Consider the following 20,207-nt stretch of genomic DNA (forward strand, 5'->3'; position numbering starts at 1 on the left):
GCATGTCCCCTGCCGGGGTTGCTGCAGACCACGGCATGTGGGCTGTTGCCCCCACCTGAGTGGGGTGGTGCCCCTAAGTTCCCATCTCGGGGCGTCAGGCTCTTCCATCTGGCACTGGGGATGGGAGGGTCCCTGCCGTCCTGCCCCCTGGCACGTTAGACTGCGCCCCTCACGGTCTCCGTGCCAGTTTCTGGGGATCCTTCTGGAGTGCAGAGTGGGTTTAGGTCCCATCAGGCCTCGGTGATGAGAGTTGTTTCTCTTTTCCTTTTCCCAGGGTCCCACTGGCCCGAAGGGTGAGGCGGGCCACCCAGGACCCCCCGGCCCGCCGGTGAGTAGCCTTCGAAGACTTGGAGGTGGGGATGGGGGCTCTCTGGACACTGAGGCAGTGGTGGGAGCATGTGTGTGTGCTGTTCACTTTCCAGAGCTTGGTGGGGGGAGTCTGGGCGCCAGAGGGAGAGAGCGTGTGCGTGTGTGTGTGCGTGTGCGGGCTGTGACAGTGGGCAGCATCTGACAAGGCCCCCGGGGGACGGGTGGGGGCCGTGATGAGCCAGATCACGGGGCGTCCTCCGTGGGTCACCCTGGTTGGCCGTGCAGCCTCTCGATTCCTGTCTCCATCCTTGGCTGGGGCTCCCACACCCGCAGGCATTCGCGTGGCCCCACTGTGTGCGGCCCCAGGCTGGGCTGCGGAGGCCGGGCAGAGCCGGTTGCTTTGAGCCCAGCTGAGGCTCGAACCCCAGGCCGCGGTCCGGAGGAGGGAGGTGCGCGTGCCGGCGAGGCCCGGCAGTGGGGTTGGGCATGCGGCGCTCGGGAGCAGGAAAGAGGGAGGAAAAGCAGGCCGAGGAGATGGGCGTCTGCAGCCAGATCGCGGGGCCCCGGCTGCCCTGGTGCCGCTCCCACTGGGACCCACCCAGTCCTGTCCACACGCAGGGTCCCCCTGGCGAGGTCATCCAGCCCCTGCCAATCCAGGCGTCTAGGACCCGGCGGAACATCGACGCCAGCCAGCTGCTGGATGACGCGGCCGGTGAGAACTACGCGGACTACGCGGACGGCATGGAGGAGATCTTCGGCTCGCTCAACTCCCTGAAGCTGGAGATAGAGCAGATGAAGCGGCCCCTGGGCACGCAGCAGAACCCCGCCCGCACGTGCAAGGACCTGCAGCTCTGCCACCCCGACTTCCCGGACGGTAGGGGCCCGCGGGGCCCATGGGGGGTGGGCGCGGGGCAGCCTGCGTGGCGGGAAAGACACAGCGTCCGTGTCCCCGTCCGTGCTGCGCGCTGCCCGGGCATCTCGCCCGGAAGCCGACGGAGGCGTCGCAGGATGGAACCAAGTCCCGGGAGGCCAGGGAAGGGGGGCAAGAGAAGGCTCCCCTTCAAGGCAGCCGGCCCCTCGTCAGCTGTGCTGACAGGTTGCAGCTGCTTCTGGAACCATGCAGGGAGCCGCTCACGAATCCCCTCCCTGTCCGCCGTCCAGGTGAATACTGGGTGGATCCTAACCAGGGGTGCTCCAGAGATTCCTTCAAAGTTTACTGCAACTTCACAGCGGGAGGGGCGACGTGCGTCTTCCCCGACAAGAAGTCCGAGGGGGTGAGTGCCTGCCTCCCCGACTGCCTTCCCGTCACGGCGGGAACGGTTTCAAAGCCCAGGTTTCTCCCCCAGAAGTAGACCTGAGCCACGGGATGGGGTGGGCACAGGCTGGTGCTGTGGCAGGTGAGGGGACGGCCGGCCCCACGGGATTTCAACGGCTGGGTGCTCAGCTCCTTCCTGAAATGACCCCACAAGTCTGCCCTCAGACCAACCTGAAACCCATAGGGTGGCCTTTGGGCCAAGTCCATAGCCCCCCAGATGCATCTTTGAGAGGCTGGCGTTTGCCTCGGTTCTCGGTGTCGGCGGACATCTGGGCACCCGCTCCTGTCTCTCCCGAGGGCAGCGCGTGTGTCTGAAGTCTGTTCCAGACGGAATCTTGGTCAGCGAGGTTCTGATGCACAGAGAGTTGCGGGCACATCGATTAACAGTCCCCTCCGTGGGGGGACTTTGTGTGTGTGCAGTTGGGAGTGAATGTGTGTGGGGACACAGGCGTGCGGCCGGCGTGTGTGTGCGTGGGGATGTGGGCTGCTTTCCCCTTGGGTGCAGGACAGGTGAGGTGGACAAGGTCTCTAACTGCAAGATGACCGCGACGCAGCGCCGTCTGCATGGGGCCTGCTCAGACCGCCACGACGCCCCCCAGGCGGCCGGCTGTCCAGGCAGGTTGTGGCCCGGTGCGGGAGGAGCTGGGAGGCCTGTGGTCTGCAGGGGCGCCATCCCCTCACCCCTACATCTTGCTGTCACTGTGGGGAGCTCCAGCACCCCTGGACAGAAGGCCCGGCCACGGGGGCAGGGGCTCCACCATGACAGGCACGATTTGGGGACCCCTGTTTTATATGCCTGCTCCCCAACCTGAAATTTGAAATCCTTGGTAATCTGTATGCCCGCAACAAACAGCCTGATGTTCAAAAAGAAAATACGAGCCTCGGGACTCTCCCGTTTGGCCGAGCCCCAGGAGGAAATTCAGGTGGAAAAATCACTGTTTCTCATCTTTTTGGTGGCTGTCTGTCCCCAACACGTGGCCTTGCTGCTAGAGAACTAGTGGGCACCCCAGGAGCCCGAGCTGGTGGTGTAGCTGGGCGGACAGCAGGCTGGGGGCTGAGTGACCCCCACTGCTCCGTGTTCTTCCTCGGGCTCAGCCCCGTGAGAGTAGGGACCCTCCGCCGGTCGCCTGCACCTGTGGCCCTGGTCCCAGCGGAGGCCGTGTGCATGTTGTCTGAGCGCAGACATGGGCGGGCCTGGAAGCCCACGCGAGAGAGCAGCCGGGCCCCTCTTCCTCCCACAGGCCCTTTTCCCTCCCCTGCATGTGACCAGCTCAGAGGCGAGCCCAGGGGGACAGAACAGGGAGTCAGAGTCCTGCTTCCCCGCTGTGCACGACTAGTTCCAGGCAGAGCAGAGGCCTGTGGGCCCGTCCCTTGCGCTCCCTGGCTCTGCAGCGAGTGGCTCCCCGTTTCTGCCTCTGGAGCCCGCAGCAGGCCCTCCTCCTAGAGGAGGGGTCACGCGTTCACTCACTGACCCCACAGCGTTCCTGAGCCCGCTTGGTGCTAGGCCTGTCCTTGGGAACTGCTCCTGGGCCCCGCGCAGCGCAGACCCCCAAGTGGGAGCCCTCCCCTCCGTGGGTGGGGGGCAGATGCCGTCCCTCCCGATGACGATGGTCAGCTTCACGCTGCGTCTTCAGGGAGGCCTTGCCCACCACACACAGCCACGCAGGACACACGCATCACATGAGAGTAGATGAGAGGGAGGCTGTGTGTCCTTCCCTTGGCCTGTCCGGGTCCACGCTGGCTCTTACTGTCCTGAGTGCCTTTGGCGCCGGGCAGGCGTCCACCGCTCAGCAGTTCGGAAGCCCCGGGCCCTGCACGAGAGGTTGGGTGTGCACACATGCATGGGCAGGCCCCCCCCCGTCCTCAGCGCGGTCTGTCCCAGGGCGAGCACCCCGACTCCACGGGAACCCCCGGCCATGGGGGGCGAGGCACGGGCGGGAGGAGGCGTGTCTACAGGCAGGCGAGTGCTCCTCGTGGTGGTGGGAGAAGTAACCCTGTCCTTCTCTGTTTCTCTCCCTCCCACCTCCCCGCTCGATGTTTAGGCCAGGATCACTTCTTGGCCCAAAGAAAACCCGGGTTCCTGGTTCAGTGAATTCAAGCGTGGTAAACTGGTAAGGCGGCCTCTGGCTTCTCCGTGGTTGTCCTTCAAACGCGCCCGTTTCGTATCTTGCAGAGTAAAATGGCCCGCTGGCCCAAAGAGCAACCTTCTACCTGGTATAGTCAGTACAAGAGAGGGTCCCTGGTAAGTGGCCGCCGGGGCGCTGCCCGCTTGCCGCACGGCCTGGCTCGCGGCTCTGCATGGCACTCGTGGCCGCCGTGTGCGCACCTGCTCTTGCCCCTTCGGCCGAGCTGCTCCACGGCACATGACAGCCAGACTCCGCATCGGCGCCCTCGCCCGCCACCCCCGACGAGAGTTCATTCGGCCTGGGAGCAGGGGGATGGGAGCCCGGGGATGGTTTTCCAGTCCCGTCTAGGACGGGAGCTGGGTGCTCGGGGTGCCCAGAGCCACAGCTGGGCGCCACCGGGAGTTGGAAGCAGACACCAGGAGCTGGAGGGTTTTATCTTGCTCAGTCCTCGTGGGCGGGTTGGATGAGGCGGGTCCTGGACCACTAAACCACGAGTTCTTCCCAGGACACGGGCCACTGAGGTCATTCCCCTGCGGCTGTCGGGTGAGGGGGCCGTCCCTGATTGCCCACCCGGCCGTGGGGTGCTCCGTGCGCCCACATGACTCGGTTAGTCCCCGCTGTAACTCCCAGGGAGCTGGTCTCAATAATCCGTCCCCGAATTGGAAAGACACTTGCATCCCTTGAAGGGAGCGAAGGTGACGTTCTGTCGCCGGCCCAGAGATGGAGCCGTGCGGACTCCTTCATACCAGGCCTGCGGCTGGCCCGTACGCTCGGGCATGTCGCCCTGACCGTCCCAGGGGTTTGATCTGGGCGCTTCCCTGGAACAGCACGTGGAGCCCTGTGCCCTCTTCCTAGCAGGTGAAAGGCCAAGGGTCCAGGATGCGGACGTGTTGCAGGCACCTGACTGTGCTCCTTGCCTTCACGTCCTCAGATCTGGTCATTCCCCTGCTACGCGCCCCGGGGGCGGGGTCCCTTGTCACCCAGAAGCCATGCCGTGGAAGCTCCGTGGCTTCCCGCCAGGCCATGCGCCATCAGTGCGGGCACCGTGGCCTCCTGGGGGGACACAGAGGCCATGTCCCCCAAGGACTCCCAGAGTGGTGGCTTCCAGCCGGCCTTTGCCCTGTCCCACCTCTCAAGGCCCCTCGCTCTTCAACCTCGAGGCACTTCATGGCTAACAACACCGCACACGCTCCGTGTCCTTGATTCCAAGCCACTTGGGCTCTTTGCAGACACTCTGAAGGTCCGCGCTCGCCTTGCCCCATCTGCGGAGACTTCCTTCCATCTCTCTGCATGGACGGCAGGCCTCTCGCCTGCTTCTCCCCCTGCTCTTCCTCCTCCCTCCGCCCCGTTGTGCTTGCCTCCAAAAGAGCAGCCGCACACAGAAGGACCTGCGTCGGACGCCCCCTCAGCACAGGGCGGGCCCAGTGAGGGCGGGTCAGGCGAGCCCGGGACCCGGACGGGGCAGCCGGGTGCCCCTAGTGGCCCCGCACCCCAGCACCTCACTCACAACACCCACTTTCCGCCACCGACCCAGGGAGCCCGCCTCCCACCTCTGTCCCGTTTCAGACTTTAGACGGAGCTTAGAGGCGAAGGGACGGCCCCAGCGGAAACCAGCTTTTCCTTTGGGTTTTCCCGCTGCCGTATTGCCAGCTCTCTGGGACTGTCCTAGTGGACAGGACACAGATGCAGGTCCCTTCCTGAAGAAACAGGCTCCTTCTCCGGACCGGGCTGCTCTGGCCGTAGCCCGTAGGATGATCGTGCAGAGCCCCTTTCCCCCTGGGAGGGCGGGGGCTCACGGCGGGGGCCCGGGACTCCCACCCGGGGCCCGCGGCTCAGCCCTGGGGGCTTCAGGTCCTTCTGTGTCCCGTGCTGCTCGCTGGCCTGTCCCCGCGCATGCATGCTACCTCCAGTCAGTCGAACTTCCTCCCAGAAGGAGCACCTGATGGCCCGGATTGCCGGTTGGTATTCAGTTGTCCTCCTCAGGGTCCGGCCGAGATGTGTGCGGTCGCTGCGTGCAAAGCCGGTGCCGTCCGGCAGCCCGGTGCCCCCGGGCCCAGGCGGGGAGGGGCAGGGTCTCCAGCCGGGCCCCCCGCCCCTGCGCCCTCTAGTTCTGTATACGCGTATGTGAGCGAGCGGGCAGCATGGGCCTCGATTCGCCCTCGTGTGTCCGGCACGGCTGTCGTGGAGCGGCTGGTCAGGGCCTGTGACAGCAGTGGTGTGGCCGCAGCCGTGCAGGGAGGGACTGCCCTCCGCTGACGCCCGGGACCTCCCGGGCACCCTCCACCTCCCGCGGGGAGGGCCTGCAGAGCGCTGCGGCTGGGGAGGGGGCCGAGCCTCCCTGGGGGCGGGAGGCACCCATGTCCCTGGCCGTGTCGGGCTGTTCAGAAGGCTGGCATCTGCAAGGAGGCAGAAACCGAGGCTCGCCCTGTGCCCGCCCCGTGCCCGCCCCGTGCCCTGTCGAGCTCTGTAGCCCATGACTGGGGGGAGCCGGTGACGCTGGCGAAGGCTGAGAAGGGGCACGTCATCAATGATGCCCTGCTCTGGGCTTGCTGTCAGAGGGTGGGTCTTTCCAGGGAGGGTCACATCCCCAGAGTGCCCCCGGCTGCCCCCTCTCGGCGTGGGCCAGTGCTGAGTCCCCGTCCCCAGGCCAGGAAGGCCTGCTCTGCTTTCCCCTGGGTTCTGTGCCCTGAAAAGGCAGGCACGGCCTTTCCTGAGTGCCATCCTGTGGCTCCCCTCTGCCCGCAGGAAGGCACCCGGCCGCCCCAGCCCTCTGGCTCGCAGCCTGATGGCTCAGGCCCCTATTGCTGCCGTAGGACCCAGCACCCCGTGCATCACTCCCGGCCGGCCCGAGTCACCCCCGGGCCCCCTGCCCTCTCTCTCTGCAGTTCTCACGGCTCCCTGGCCAGGGCCTAGGACATCATGGGTGCCCAGCGAATGGTTTTCATCCATTACCGTAATCCCATGAGTGCCTTCCTTTGGCCGGCCTCTGGGCACAGTGACGGGAGCTCGAGGCCACGTGTCCGCCCTCAGGGTGCTCACAGTCCAGGGAGGGCTGCAGCCCAGGCACCGGGAGCCTGTGACACAGGGCTCCAGAGTCGGTGTGGAGGGCCTTACAGCCCAGGAGGGAAAACCAACAGTGAGCCAGGCTAAGGTGGGGAAGGGCACCTCACCCGGGCAGGCTTCCCTGAGGAGGGGGCCCGTGACCTGAGCCCTGGAGGAGGAGGCACCAGCCAGGCCAGGAGGGACAGGAGCGTTGTGTAGGTCTCTGAAAGAAATGAGGTGCATTTCACTCTGTTCCAGGGAGCCCCCAAGAGAGCCAGTGTGTTGTGTTCTGGTCTCGGGGGGCTGGGTGTGCGGCACATGCCCAGGGCGGTGCCCTCGGCACGGCTCACGCTCTGGAGGAGACAGCACGTGGACGAAGCTTGTGGAGGCTGGGCCGCGAGGGGGGCCTTGTCCCCTCACCGCTGAGCAGCCCCTCCTGTCCCCCCAGCTCTCCTACGTGGACGCCGAGGGCAACCCCGTGGGCGTGGTCCAGATGACCTTCCTGCGGCTGCTGAGTGCCTCCGCCCACCAGAACATCACCTACAACTGCTACCAGTCGGTGGCCTGGCAGGACGCAGCCACAGGCAGCTACGACAAGGCCATGCGCTTCCTGGGCTCTAACGACGAGGAGATGTCCTACGACAACAGCCCCTACATCCGCGCCCTGGTGGACGGCTGTGCTGTGAGTGTCCCACGGAGCTGTGCGGGGCGGGGCGCGGGACCCGGGAGAGCGCACCCCTGGCGGGAAAGGCCGGGGAGCCGGCTCTGCGGCCCTGGCTGGCTGCGACCCGAAGCCCGTGTCAGTCCGGCCTGGACTTAGCGGCTCTCCTCAGACAGCGCCTCCCCAGGAGTGGCCAGGACACAGGTGTGCTGGGCAGTGCTCTGCGGGTTCAGGGCCCGCAGCAGCCCCCGAGGTCGCCCAGCCACGCTAGGTCGCGCCCGGGCCCCGTCCGCCCGCCAGGAAGGGCCGAGCTGCTCGCGGGCCTGACAGGAGGCTTGCTCAGCCCGCACGGCCTGTCAGGGCTGGAGTTGCGTTCGCTCTCCGGGCCCCGGGCCCCGGGATGCTTGCCCTCCTCTGCGCCCCCACCTCTGGCCTCCCAGAGTGAGGCCAGGGTCCCCACCGAGGGCCAGCTCCTCGGGACCGTACCTCCAGGGGCTGCCGTCAACCCGGGCAGGTCTGAGCTGCGTCCTGGTGTCCCCGCAGCCATGAACCAGGGGTCCGGTCCTGTTGAAATCCTCAGGCACGTCCCTCGTGTGGCCTTTGAGAGGCTGGAGGTGGGGTTGCCAAGAAGCATTGTCTCTGCGAGTCCTTCTGTCCCGTCTCAACGTCGGGCCACCTGTTCTGAATTCAGAGGCTCTGCCCGAGGTGCCCGGGCCAGCTCCCCTGGGGACAGGGCTAGTGTGGGCTCCAGCCCTGCTCCGTGTCCAGGGCCGGCCCCTCGAAGGGCCTCCCTCCGGGCCAGCGCACGATACCCCTTTCTAGAAGGGGCTGTGCTCTCACCGTGTGGCCCGGAAGCTCTTCTGGACCCTCTCAGCACCAGCTCCAGACAGGGTCCTTCCCGCAGATTTCCAGGTGGGCAAAGCATCCGAGAGTTCTTCTCGTTGGCCCAGCGGCCCTCCGCTTTGTCCCCCACCCCACCTTCTGAACAGAGCAGTCAGGGCATCTGTCAGCTGGTCACAGTGCATCCCAGGCCAGGGAGAGGCGTCCCCGAGCACTGAGCTGCCCCCTGGGCTCCTGCCCCTGGGTTAGTGCTCCCTCCCCGGCCCGTCACAGCGTGCATGGGATGTGACCGTTTTCCCTAACGTCTGCTGGGGCGGTCCGGTGCCGTCCAGGCCAGGCCCGAGCGGAAGGCCCTGCGGAGCATCTGGGTCCCGCGGGAAAGTGAGCGCGCAGAGCCGCCTGGTAGCCACTGAGAGCAGGACCCAGGCTCACCGCTTGCCTCCCACCCTGGCTGGTGCCCTTGGACTGGGCAGCACCCTCCAGCCCTGGGGAGCTCCGTTCCTGCTCCTCACCCCGGGGCCACCTTGGGGATTATGGGCGAGGGCACCCAGCGGGCAGGCTTCCCTGGAGTGCCCTGCTCCTCTTCCCTGCTTCCGTGCACCCTGGGATTTGTGGGTCAGCCCTTCGGTCCTACTGGGATGTGCAAGACTCATCCCTGAGTAAAGCAGAGGAGTCCAACCCCCTGGGAAGGGATCGCCAGCGGCATCTGCTTGCGCTCCTGACGTGCACCCCGAGCTCCTTGAGAAGGTCATGAGGCAGCAGGGAGAATTATCCCTGCGTCTCTGCCTCCTACAAGTGGGGCTCCTGCTCCATCGGGCTGTCCCAGAAGCACGTCTCATCTCGCCTCCAAAGCTTGGGACTGTGTTCAGCCCACCGGAAGCCCCAGAAGAATCCTCCGTTCCTGGGACTGTTTCTGACAACAGGGGCACACGAGGCTAAGGCCGTGAAGGTGGAGACAGGAGGAGTCTCCTACGGCAGAGGCAGGACCCCGGGGACAAGGCCTTGAGTCGGGCTTGGAGCATGCCGGCTTCCCTGGCAGGAAGGGAAACACTGGTGCGGCCAGTACGTGCCGCTGGTGAAGGGAGCGGATGGGTTCTCCAGAAGCGGGGAACGTTCCCAGCCGGGGGTGCTGGGAAAGGCCTCTCGTGAGTCGGGGACCCTCAGTGGTGAAAGGGCCGGCCGCCCCCGGCTCCCTGCTCCAGCTCAGACAGGCTCCCTCGCCCCAAGGAGCTTCCTGGGAAGAGCCCGGTGCCCCCATCCTTCTTTCTCCTGACACTCCCTCTCCTGCTCATTGCAGCCGCAAATCCGGGAGCCCTGGGAGTCCCCAGCAAAGCTGTCTAGCTCAGAGCCTGCCCTGCGGGCTCTGCCTGCGTCCCAGCCCAAGGTCGAGCTCCCGTCTTTCTTACCCCCGAGCCCAAGGCCTTCCTTCTCTAGCCGTGTCTCCTGGTGGCTTGAGTGTGCTGGCAGCACGTGGGCAGTGGGTCACCACTAGTCTCCACACGCCAAACGTCACTAGGATCACTCTGGCAGGTTGGGGTCTTCTCTGTATTTTGCAGAAGCAAAATCTGAGGCCGGGAGAGGTCCAGTGAGCTGCCCAAGGCCCTTAGTATATGGCAGAACGGAGTCTCCTAATGTCTTTCCCCTCCCCACCATCGTCCATTTCTGGCATAGCTGTACCTTGAATGCCTCCATTGACAGGGAGCTCACTACTACTGGGGGCAGCCCAGGCCATGGCTGCAAAGTCTCAGTGTTAGGAAGCTCTTCTGGGAATTGAGCTAAAATCTTCTTGCCCATAATGTCTACCTCTCATTCTTGCTTCTGCTCCTTAAGTCATGCAGAGGAGATGTGGCTCCAGACTAGAGTTCCTCAGCCTTTGGGGCCAGATGAGTCTTTGAGGGGTGTGGGGTTGGGCTGGGGGCATCGTCTACATTGTAGGATAGGATGTTGAGCAGCATTTGTGGCCTCGACCCTCTGGATGTCAGTCCCCCACCTAGCTGTGACAACCCAAAATGCCTCCAGACATAGCCGCATGCCCCCCACCCGGGGGAGTTGCCATCCTTCTGGAAGGACAAAGATTTGAGGGGAGCCCCAATGGCCCCACCTTGCCTAGAGCTGGAAGGACCCAGCTCCTCCTTCTCCACGGCGGGGTCCGAAGAAGCCAGCGCTGCTGGCCTGGGCCCGAACCCGAGACCCAGCGCGGCTGCAATCCAAGCCACGATCCTGTCCTTCAGAAAACAACGGTGCACCTTCGCTCCTGAGAGAGCGCTGCCGGGGAGGAGACAGTGCCCTGGCCCCTCGGCGGTCAAGTCCTGGCTCTGGAGGCCGTGGCGAGACCCAAGCCTCGGGACAGGGAGACTGGACGCTGGGCCGGGAAGATGGCCGCTCCCTCCTCAGGCGGTTTTGCTTCTGGAGAGAAAAGAGCTGACCCCTGAAAAGGAGGAGAGCAAAGGTCTCCGAGCAGAAAGCCTGCTGTGCGGCTGGACCGGGAATTTGGGTGGTGGCGGGGCTCACAGAACAGGGAGGTGGGCATGGGGGCGCACCTGGGGAGTCGTGCTCGGCGAACTCCATGCCCCCAAAAAGTTCAGCCCAATTTGAAAAGTCGCAGCCACCGCCCCCCCCAGTAACTGTGGAGGGGCCCCTGCCTCCAGACGCGCGCTGGTGGTAGAGCGGCCCGCCTTGGCCCTCGGCGCGGGAGGCTGGCTGGAGTCGTGTAGCAAGGGCCAAAGAACCGGGGTTCCCTCGGACGTGCTGGGTTGTGTGGCCTGAGTGAGGGGCCCCTGAGCGGGCACGGCCCTGCACACAGACACATCACCCGGCAAGAGGCCCAAGGAGCCGTGCCGCATGGATCCGGTTGTCCGTGCAGCTCTGTGCACCCTCGGGGGCCGTTGCCAGCCCGTAATGGTTATTTACACCTCCGGAATAACGGGGTACAGAGCGGCAGGCGAGCGCGCGGCCTGCTTAAACACACCCTCTCTAAGAGCTCTGATCGTTGCAGCCGTGGTCCCCATAAATCCAGGAGAAACACCCTGTCAGCTCAGCAAACGCCACCGTCCCTTGCGTGGGGAGGGGAGGCGGATGCCAGCCCCGCAAAGGCCGGTTGGCCCGCCCTCCTGCGGGAGGAAGAGCCGGTGGGGCGCTGCCCTGCTGGCTGGCTCGCCGCTGGGAAAGCGCAGGCCGCCCGCAGCCGAGGTCCCGCGGGTCCCACGGCAGCCCGGCCTTCTAGCGGCCGGGAAGGCCGGGCCAGCCGTCCCACCTGATCCCTACTGTGCGGTGGCCGACGGTGAGGACGGGGGCAGAGGCAGAGCTTAGGCGGGCGGCGCTGGGGGCTGGCGTGGCCGGAGGAGGCATGAGCCATCCTGGATGTGCTGCGCCGGGCCGGGCCCGGGCCACGTGGTTAGAAAGCGCCAGCATCTGTGGCCTCGAGGTCCTGGTCGTCCCCGAGCAGTCCTTCAGGACAGCGCCCGTGTCAGGATTGTCTGAGAGGCAGATTGTGCTGCCCGTCCCCCGGCCCACGGCGTTGCCATCTCTGGGATGGGGCCAGAACCGCGTGGGGCCGGCAGGCTCCCTAGGGGGCTCATGGTGGCTTTAAAATAATTCCAGCCAGACCCAGCTGCGGGCAGGATGAGGTTGTTAAGGCGGGGACGTGGCGGGGACAGAAGTCTCCAGGATAAGGAAAGTTCCAAGAGAGTGCGTTTAGGAAAGTCACAAGGCGGACATGCACCACAGCTCGGCCACCAGGGGCTTCTGTGGCGGGCCTGCTAGACGCGCTGGGCATGAGGGCGCCTCCCGCTGCACAAACCTCCCGTGGTCCGTATTGTAGCACACTTAGCTCTTAAAGCCACAGCTTCTTGGGGTCAGACTCCGTGCCTGAGGGTCGGAAACCTGGGAGTGACTCAGCCGGTGGCTCTGGCCCAGAGCGTCTCCGTCAGCTCGGGCCGTGTAACAAAACACCCCAGACTGGTGGCTGGGCCACGGCAGCCACGGGCTTCTCACGGCTCTGGAGGCTGGAAGCCGAGGTCGGGTGCTGGCGTGGGCGGGCCCAGGGGACGGGACAGCCTGCTTCGGGGCCGCAGACAGTCTCATTCCCGCTGCGGCCTCCTGCGGTAGAGAGAGCGGCTAGCTTTCTGGTCACTTCTTGTCAGAGCACCACCATCACGACCTAGTCACCTCCCAAAGGCCCTGCCTCCAGACACCCTCACATTGTAGACGGGACGTCAACACCTGGACTGTGGGGGGACGCAGGCATTCGGTGGCTAGCACGGTGCTGTGTGGCCGCGGGGCTGCTCTCTGGGGAGGGCCGCTGGCCTGGGGCTGGGGGGTCTGTTCAGTTCCTGCCCCGTGGGCCCCTCCACAGGGCTGCCCGGCCGGTGGCCTCCCCCAGAGGAGTGATGGGGGCAGGCCAGAAGCCGGGGCCCTCGTGCACACCGCCACCCGTGGAGTGGAAGCCGCTTCGTAGCTGCTCCGCTTCCCGTGGCTTCCCGCGTGCCATGCACGGGTCCGGGCGCCCTGACCCCTGTTCCGCAGGAGGGAATAAGGCCTCCAGAGGCTCTGCGTTCCTCCTTCAGGACGTGGATGGTGCCGGGAGACCCTCCCTGGGGCCAGACCCCACTGAGAGTGTGGCTCTGCTCTGGGTGGGAAGGAGAGATAGCCGCTCGTCCTGGACGGCGACGGGGTGTGTCTGTGAGGGTCTGTGGGGAAGACGCCCCCACTGGGGACCCTCGCCTCGGGGGATGTAGATGGGAGGACAGGCCCGTTTAGCCTCAGGTGGGAGCGTCCTGTGTGCTCAGAGCTGAGTGACCGGGGCGACCCTGCACCTCCCCTCCCTGTGCTCTGACGTGTGGCCAGGCAGGGGAGTGAAGACACCTCTCCTGGGAAAGTTCTGGCACCTTCCTGGGGTTCACCCTTCTACTTAGTAAGGTGGGGCTTGCATCCTGACCCGGGGCTAAGCGGAGAGTGACACGAGATGTTCGTGGAGGTTAAACAGACTGTCTGAGCAAGGGACTCACCGCAGCAGAGTGCTCCCTCCCTGTGCCATCCCTGGCCCTCCGTGCCTCAGTTTACCCAGTACTCCTCTAGACCGGGGAGTGGGTCAGGTTCCCTCCTCTTCTCACACTTGTGGATGTGGAGTCCTCTTACTTCTGGGTGTGATTGCCAAGGGCAGGACCGGCCATCAGCCCTCACTGTCTGAGAATTCTTCATTTTGAACGAGGAGCTGGTATCCGGGTATACCCCGGCGGAGCTGCGTTTTCTGTGGCTGGTCCTGATGCGGCTGCTTGGGGTGTCCCAGCTGGCAGGGGAGCGCGTGCTTCCGGGACTGGGGCGAGGGTTAAGTGGGAGGTCGTGAGGTGGGAGGCGCTGCCTTCCCTGGTCTGGCACGTGTCCCTCCCTCCACCTGCCCTGAGAGATGGCGCAAACCCGCTTTCTCCACGGCTGGTCTGGGCGCGCGGGAGCCGGGAGCGGGGCGGGTGGGGCGGGGGCGGCTCAGCCCCGCCAGGTGCCTCCCCTGCCCCCTCTTACTGACATGTGCCTCTCTTCTGCTTCCCAGACGAGGAAAGGGTACCAGAAGACCGTCCTGGAGATCGACACACCCAAAGTAGAGCAAGTACCCATTGTGGACATCATGTTCAATGATTTCGGTGAAGCGTCACAGAAATTTGGATTTGAAGTGGGGCCGGCTTGCTTCCTGGGCTAGGAGCCGCGAGCCTGGCCCCCAAGAGCAACCTCGTGACCTCAGCGCGCCGTCTGCGGGCGTCCTGGACAGTGAAGGCCCCTCGTCCCTCCCCGACCTCGTCTGCGCCCGGCTCCGCACCGAGCCAGACCCCAAACCCACAGAGAGCAAAGGGAAAGAGCCGAGTCCCCCACCCCGGAGCCGAATCACATGACCTAGACGGCCCCCAGCCACCGGGCCCCACCGCTTTGTCAGCCCCGTTCCGTCCCCACCGCACGCCGCAGGGGCCAGGACCGGGCCACACCTCCTGCCGCCGAGCCGGCCGATCCGACGCCTGCATGGAGAGGCCGCTGGGCCTGGGCGTGGGGCTGCAGTATTTGGAGATCACTTTTTTTTTTTTAATTCAACTTGAAGATGTGTATTTCCCCTGACCTTCAAAAAATGTTCAGAGGCAAGCCTCGTAAAGGTCATCCCCACCCAGCCAGAGCCTCTGTTTTCAACTACACGATCCATTCATGGGCCAAATGTCATTCTGCATGTGCCTTTCCGATGGATTAAAGGTGCTTTTGTCTTTGTGAGTTTTAAGTAAATATTTGTATTGTATTGTCATAAATGTTCAGTGTCCCCGACTTTCAATCACGCATGTCAGCCTGGCTTCGGTCCCACTGGGGGGGTGGGGGAAGGGGGGGGCGTCCAGTTCTGGTGAGGAAGGGGCAGCCCCCTTCCCCACTGGCCAAGAACGTGCAATAAGGTGGAGGTCTGCCCAGGGCGGCAGGAGGGCACGCTGCCGTTTGAACAGCGGGTGCCTGGGCCCCTATTCAGATAATTTTTTGGTGAGCTCTGGATTTTTTTTTTTTTAATGGAGAGAAAAAAAAAAGAACTTGATGCTTTGTCTTTCCTACGTGCACTTAGATTAAATCGCGGGCATAAATTAATTTTAATTGCTTCCTTTCCCCATTTTTCTCCCCGCAGAGCCTGATGGGAGAGTGTCCAGGGCGGGGAAACCACACTTTCTGTAGATGATAATTAAATGAAAATTGGTGCTCACTTTTACACTTCTCCTTTGTGGTGCTATCTGTTTTAAGATCTCCTTGAAAGGAGACCCTGGGGTCACCTGGCCGTGCCTCTTCCTCCCGCCTCTCTCGGTCCTGGTCTCTGCTTCCACGGGGCGCGGGTCTCTGCCCAGGATGGAGAGGTAGATGCTCGCCACCTTCCTTCCCGCTGGGCCCACGTGCTTTTGCGCTCCCAGGTTGCTGCGAGGCCCGTTGCCAGTGTTAGATTGTGCTTCTGTGATTTGAAAACACACACACGCACACGTATAAGATGCTGCCCGCTCTGTCCGTGGTGTGCTGATGAGCAGGTCGTCTTCAGTTTGCTGAATGTTTGGTGCTAATTTCTGTGTTTGTGCTCAGCACTGAGCTAAAGCTGCGTGTGCAGACGGGGAGATGTGCAATGAACTCTGGGGGTCTCTCCGGAGCTTCTGCCCCCCACGAGCAATTTGGAGTTCCACCCGCAAGTGTCCTGGGCGTCGGCCTCAGCCGCCCTGGAGCTCTGGGCTGGCGGGGCTTCTCCGCAAGTGAGGGCCAGGGGGCTGCCTTCTGTGGGCAGACGGCCTGATGGACCGGCCAGGAAGGGCCACCCCCTCACTGTGAAAAGCTGCCCTTGTGCAATGCCCTTTCCTTCCATGCTGAGGGGAACGGGCAGGGCCCCGAGGCCCTGCTCAGCCCCCTTGGGGGCCGCTGTGACCGACGGTTCTGGTGCTGTCCTCTGCCTGCCCTGCCCGCTGGGCCCTGCTTCCCGCTGGGGAGACCACCGCAGAGCCCCCCCCGCCGGGGCATCAGGAAACCACCCACTAGGATTTTCCGCATCCCCGTGGACATGGAGTCTTGCTGTCGCCAAAGAGAAGTCTGGCTTCGAGGTTCTTTCAAGCTCAGGAGGCTGGCATGCGCCAATGACTCTCACATTTGTCTCTTCCAAAGCAAAGCCATATCTGAGGACTGCCGCGCGGTGCCCTGTGGGTGTTGTCTAGGTCATGTGATTCCGTTTTGATTCCTCGTCCCTCTCGAGTCCCCTCTTACACTGTCCTCCTCATCCTCATGGCCCCTTCAAAGCTGTTGTCATTCGTATGGAAGTCAAACGTGTCCCGTTCTCCCCAGACCACTTCGCTATGGTATATTGCAATAAAAGTACTTCTTATATTTGCAAACATTCTCCTGGTGTAATTCTTGTTCCTCCTTCTCTCTATAACTGGACACAGGCTGATGAAAAGGGAAAAACCATCAACAGAAAACCCACAGGAAAGGTTCTAGGGCATCGGGCCCTTAAAAACACAGTGTCTGATGACATGTGTCCACTGCTTAAGAACCCCATGGACGTGTTCCTGAGTCTTCTCTGTAATGGCCAGGAAGGGGCGTTTTCCAATATTTTAAACCTGTGTGACGAAAAGTCCTTGAAAGAGTTTCTCAATAAATCGAGTTGACAGTTTCCACCATAAACAGACGTGATTGGCTGTCTTCTTCAGGGCGGCAGGGCCTCCCCCGGCATGGCACCGCTCGCTGTCTGAAGCCGGTGGCCACAGAGGGCAGAGGGAGGCCGGTGCCATTCCTGGGGGGCCAAGTCTGCGGGCGCCGGTGCTGTTCCTGGGGGGCCAACTCTGCGGGCGCCTCCGCCACCCCTGGGGTTCCAGGCCTTGGCCATGTGCAGACCTCACCCTCATCCCGGGGCCCTGGCCCGCGTCCCCGAGCCTCCCCACTCTGCTGTCCAGTTGCATCTCTGGATCGCACTTCACGGCGCCTTGGAGCTCGTGGGGCTCATCCGGCCACTGGCCCCGAGCTCTCGCAGTCCGCAGCTGGGGCTCCCTCTCCGTGCCACCGGCCTCGATCCCCCGAGCGGCTGCGTCCCCAGTGGACTTGGAGGGAGTCCTCGGCCCACCTGTGAGGAATTTGCAACAGAGAGAGAACCGTGTTCGTGGTTCAAGCCACGGATATCCAGGAGTGTTGGCTGCTCCACCAAAACCTAGACCCGGTGGTTCTCAAAGTGCGGTCCTGGGACCAGCAGCATCGGCATTGTCCCCGCGGTACAGATGCAAAGTCTCGGGCCCTTGAGCATCAGACGCAAGGCCTCAGATGGCCACTACCTGCTCCCTCCTGAGCTCGACGGGCTTGGCCCCCGAAAGCCGGAAGCTCCTCTTGCAAAGCCACAGTGTGGCTGACGGCCGGGGTGGCTCCGACCATTGTTTGCCCCTGTGGCAGCTTGCAGGCAGGTTGTTCCCGAGGGAAGAAGCCGGAACTGGAAGGGCGGTGGCCAGGCCAGGTGCTCTTGACCACACTGGAAGGTGGTACAGGGAAGAGACGAGCTCTGGCAGGAGCCGGCGAGGACCCAGGACTTCGAGGGCTGGAGGAGACAAGGCTGCGTCAGGATCATCGTGGACACTGAGAAGCACTGAGGGCCAGGCCAGGCTCAGCTCAGCCATCACCGGTGGGAGCGGCACATCCTTCGCTTCAAATCCAACAGGCGGGATGCTGGTTACCCTTTGTGACAGCTGTCCTTCAGAGACCGCACCAGCCTAGCCTGAAGGCCTGGGTGGCTGGGACTTCCAGTGCCCCTCGGGCCCCAGCGGCTACACCGAGTGCCCCAGGGTGTGTGTGAGGGAGGCCTGGTGCTTTGCACTCAGCCTCAAAGGTGAGCTGACTGAGCCTGGGTGTAGAGCAGGGACTGAGAGCCGGGCCCTAAGTGAGGCCTGCCTAGGGCGAGGTCCTGCAGAGACCCCCACTTCTCTGTGCATCCTTCTTCATCCTTGAAACCTGCCAAACGAAAGCACCTGCCGCTCAGCTGGGCTAAGGGGCACGAGCCGGCAAGTGGGGACGGCCCTGAGCCCAGTGATCCTTGCAAGTGGGCATCCCCGGGACTGGACTCGGGCACCGCTCTCTTGCACCCAATGACTCGTCAGCAAGAGCTCACTAGACCCCTGCAGCCACCGTGTCTGGACCGGCCCCCTGGAGAGGGAGTCGAGACGCGACCCCAGCTTTGACTTCGGCGTCGGGAAAGATGAGATCTTCTGGAAATGACCGTGTCCCAGCCTGGCCTCGGCTGCAGAGGGGGTTGAGGGTCCACAGCTCAGGGCCCATCCTGGGAGCCCTGTTTGTGCGTGGACCCACGGGAGCTGGGTGATAGCAGTCCTTTCCCGTTAGCGCTCCCGGAGGGCTGTGTCCGCTCTTGCCGGGCCAGGGGAAACACCTGTCGCCAGGAAGGAGCAAGCAGGTCATTGTTCATGGTCTGGAGCTGGAAACTGTTCAAGTTCCCCATTTTGAAAAGTGTCCTCAGTTCCCTTATCCCAGCCCTGCTGTCCTGAGTCAGAGGGAGGAATGTGTGAGCACCAGCCCGGCAAGAGGCCTCTGTGGCTGCCGAGCTGGGCTCCAGGGCCCTGGGCATTGGGACATGGGTCCCTCCGTACCTGCCAGGGCCCTTGGCCTCCAAGAGCTGCGCCTGGTCCCAGCCTGCCTTGGGCAGTGCTTCCATTTGGACACTAGGGGGGTCACCTATGTGCATGGGCGTGGACACACCTGCCCGCAGAGCCGGCCTGAGCAGCCGGGGCCCAGGAGGGCTGGGAGCCTGTGGATATCCCGGGAGGGCCCCCACGTCTCCTGGGGCGGGGAAGAGGGGCAGCGCCCGCTCCCAGGGGCTTTCCTTCTGGGAAGGGACTTCTGCAGGAAGCACGCTCCCCCACCACCCGCCCACCGTCCTTGCCCCAACCGCCCCCCCCCGCCCCCAAGAGGTTCTAACACAAACCTTCCTACATTCGTCCGGGGAATGTGCAGTTTGCTGCCTGCCGGCCGCGGGCCACGCTCTGGGGCAGCAGAAGCAGAGTCCCGCCTGCACGGAGCTCCCGTTGTGCTGGAAACAGAAGCAGACAGAAGAGCAGGACACCTGTCGGGGGGACAAGTGCTCAGGAAACGTAAAACGCATAAGGGATCGAGGTGTACTTTTTTTCTAAGCATAAACAAAACAGGGTAAAGTGAGAGAGAAAATGGGCGCCTGTGTGTGGCGTGTGCATGTGTGTGGTGTGGGGGTGCGTGTACGTGACGTGTGATGTGGCAGGACCTGTGTTCGGCCCGCTCACCCTGGCAGCCGTGTTAGGACAGAGCCAGTGTCCACAGTCACGCAGGTGACGGGTGACCATGTGGGGACACGCTGACAATGGTCACGGTCTGGATATTTCCAACGTGGAGTCCGCAGGGCTTGCTGAGAGGTTGGCAGTGAGCAGAACAAGGGCCCCAAGGAGGACGCCGGCTCGGGGACAAGACCTCCAGTACCACGGGCAGGTGCAGGCACCTGTTTGCACGTAGAGACGCAGCTGTGGCGAGGCCAGAAGAACAGAGTGAGGACGGCTGTCTCCGTGACCCAGACTCAGATGCCACCAATGTCCAGCGCTCGGAGCCTCCGTCGGCCCATCTGTAAGATGGGACACATGACACATGAGGGTCAGCGCTGCTATGGGACTGGAGGTCCCTCAGAGCCTAAGACGGGCTGCCTGTGTCCTTGAATGGAGAAGGGGCCGAGGGGAGAGGAGGTGGGTTTCACAAATGGCCCATCGGGCAGGGGACAATGCATGGTTATGGGAGGAAACGGCCCAGTCTCCGGCCGCCACTACTGGGTGCGGGGACACGTGGGTCCTCTGGTGATGTCCACGGATGTCTGCTCACCGGAGGCTCCTCTAACCTGCCTGTCCGTTGAAATCACCTGCACCACTTCCTAGAGACGCAGATTCTATGTGGAGCCCTAGACCTTCTAAACCAGACGCCCTGGGCGTGGGAGGGGCTAGAACCCCACAGGCGCTGAGCTTGGTGGGGACTTGGACCCCTGCAGGTACAGCCATGTTCATCCCACCCACCCAGACTTCTGCAGGGGGAGCCCCCTCTCCGGGCCTGCCCCCCATCTGCCCTCGGCACCCCTCCCCACCTCAGCACCCCACGGCACCCTTCACAGGACAAAGTGGGCCGAGCCACTATCTGCAATGAATTCACCTACTAACAACTAACCAGTGGGATCCAAGACATCACTCCGAATAAAGTCAGAGGTATCTATGCATAAAGTTATATACAGCTTATATACATGGATAAAATATAAATACCTAGGCAACAGATAATAGATTTAATATATAAAACATAATGCACGAGGAGGTTGCAAGAGCTTTAGCTATTATGAACCTAACGAAAGCTGTCTGGAGCATTAAAAAGTAATCACCTA

The 20,207-nt window shown here is 63.4% G+C and overlaps 1 protein-coding gene across 3 annotated transcripts in view; it reads left to right on the top strand.

Moving 5' to 3' along the window:
- Nucleotides 1-16,167, top strand: part of COL5A1 (collagen type V alpha 1 chain) — a 155,916-nt gene extending 139,749 nt beyond the window's left edge. The window contains exons 61-67 of one of the 3 annotated variants that reach the window (XR_004922416.2): nucleotides 275-328; nucleotides 928-1,183; nucleotides 1,471-1,583; nucleotides 3,667-3,735; nucleotides 7,241-7,474; nucleotides 13,839-14,521; nucleotides 14,934-16,167. Coding sequence is in view for 2 of the 3 variants with exons in the window: in XM_036108711.2 (XP_035964604.2) it covers nucleotides 275-328; nucleotides 928-1,183; nucleotides 1,471-1,583; nucleotides 3,798-3,866; nucleotides 7,241-7,474; nucleotides 13,839-13,985 (873 nt within the window). In the remaining variant the exon portion in view is untranslated. Of the gene's footprint in view, nucleotides 1-274; nucleotides 329-927; nucleotides 1,184-1,470; nucleotides 1,584-3,666; nucleotides 3,736-3,797; nucleotides 3,867-7,240; nucleotides 7,475-13,838 lie in introns of all 3 variants that reach the window. The other 2 variants (XM_036108711.2, XM_036108705.2) reach the window with 2 other exon arrangements.
- The last annotated feature ends 4,040 nt before the right edge of the window (nucleotides 16,168-20,207 follow it).

The sequence above is a fragment of the Halichoerus grypus genome, chromosome 14, assembly GCF_964656455.1.
Source record: "Halichoerus grypus chromosome 14, mHalGry1.hap1.1, whole genome shotgun sequence".
NCBI classification, from domain to species: Eukaryota; Metazoa; Chordata; class Mammalia; order Carnivora; family Phocidae; genus Halichoerus; species Halichoerus grypus.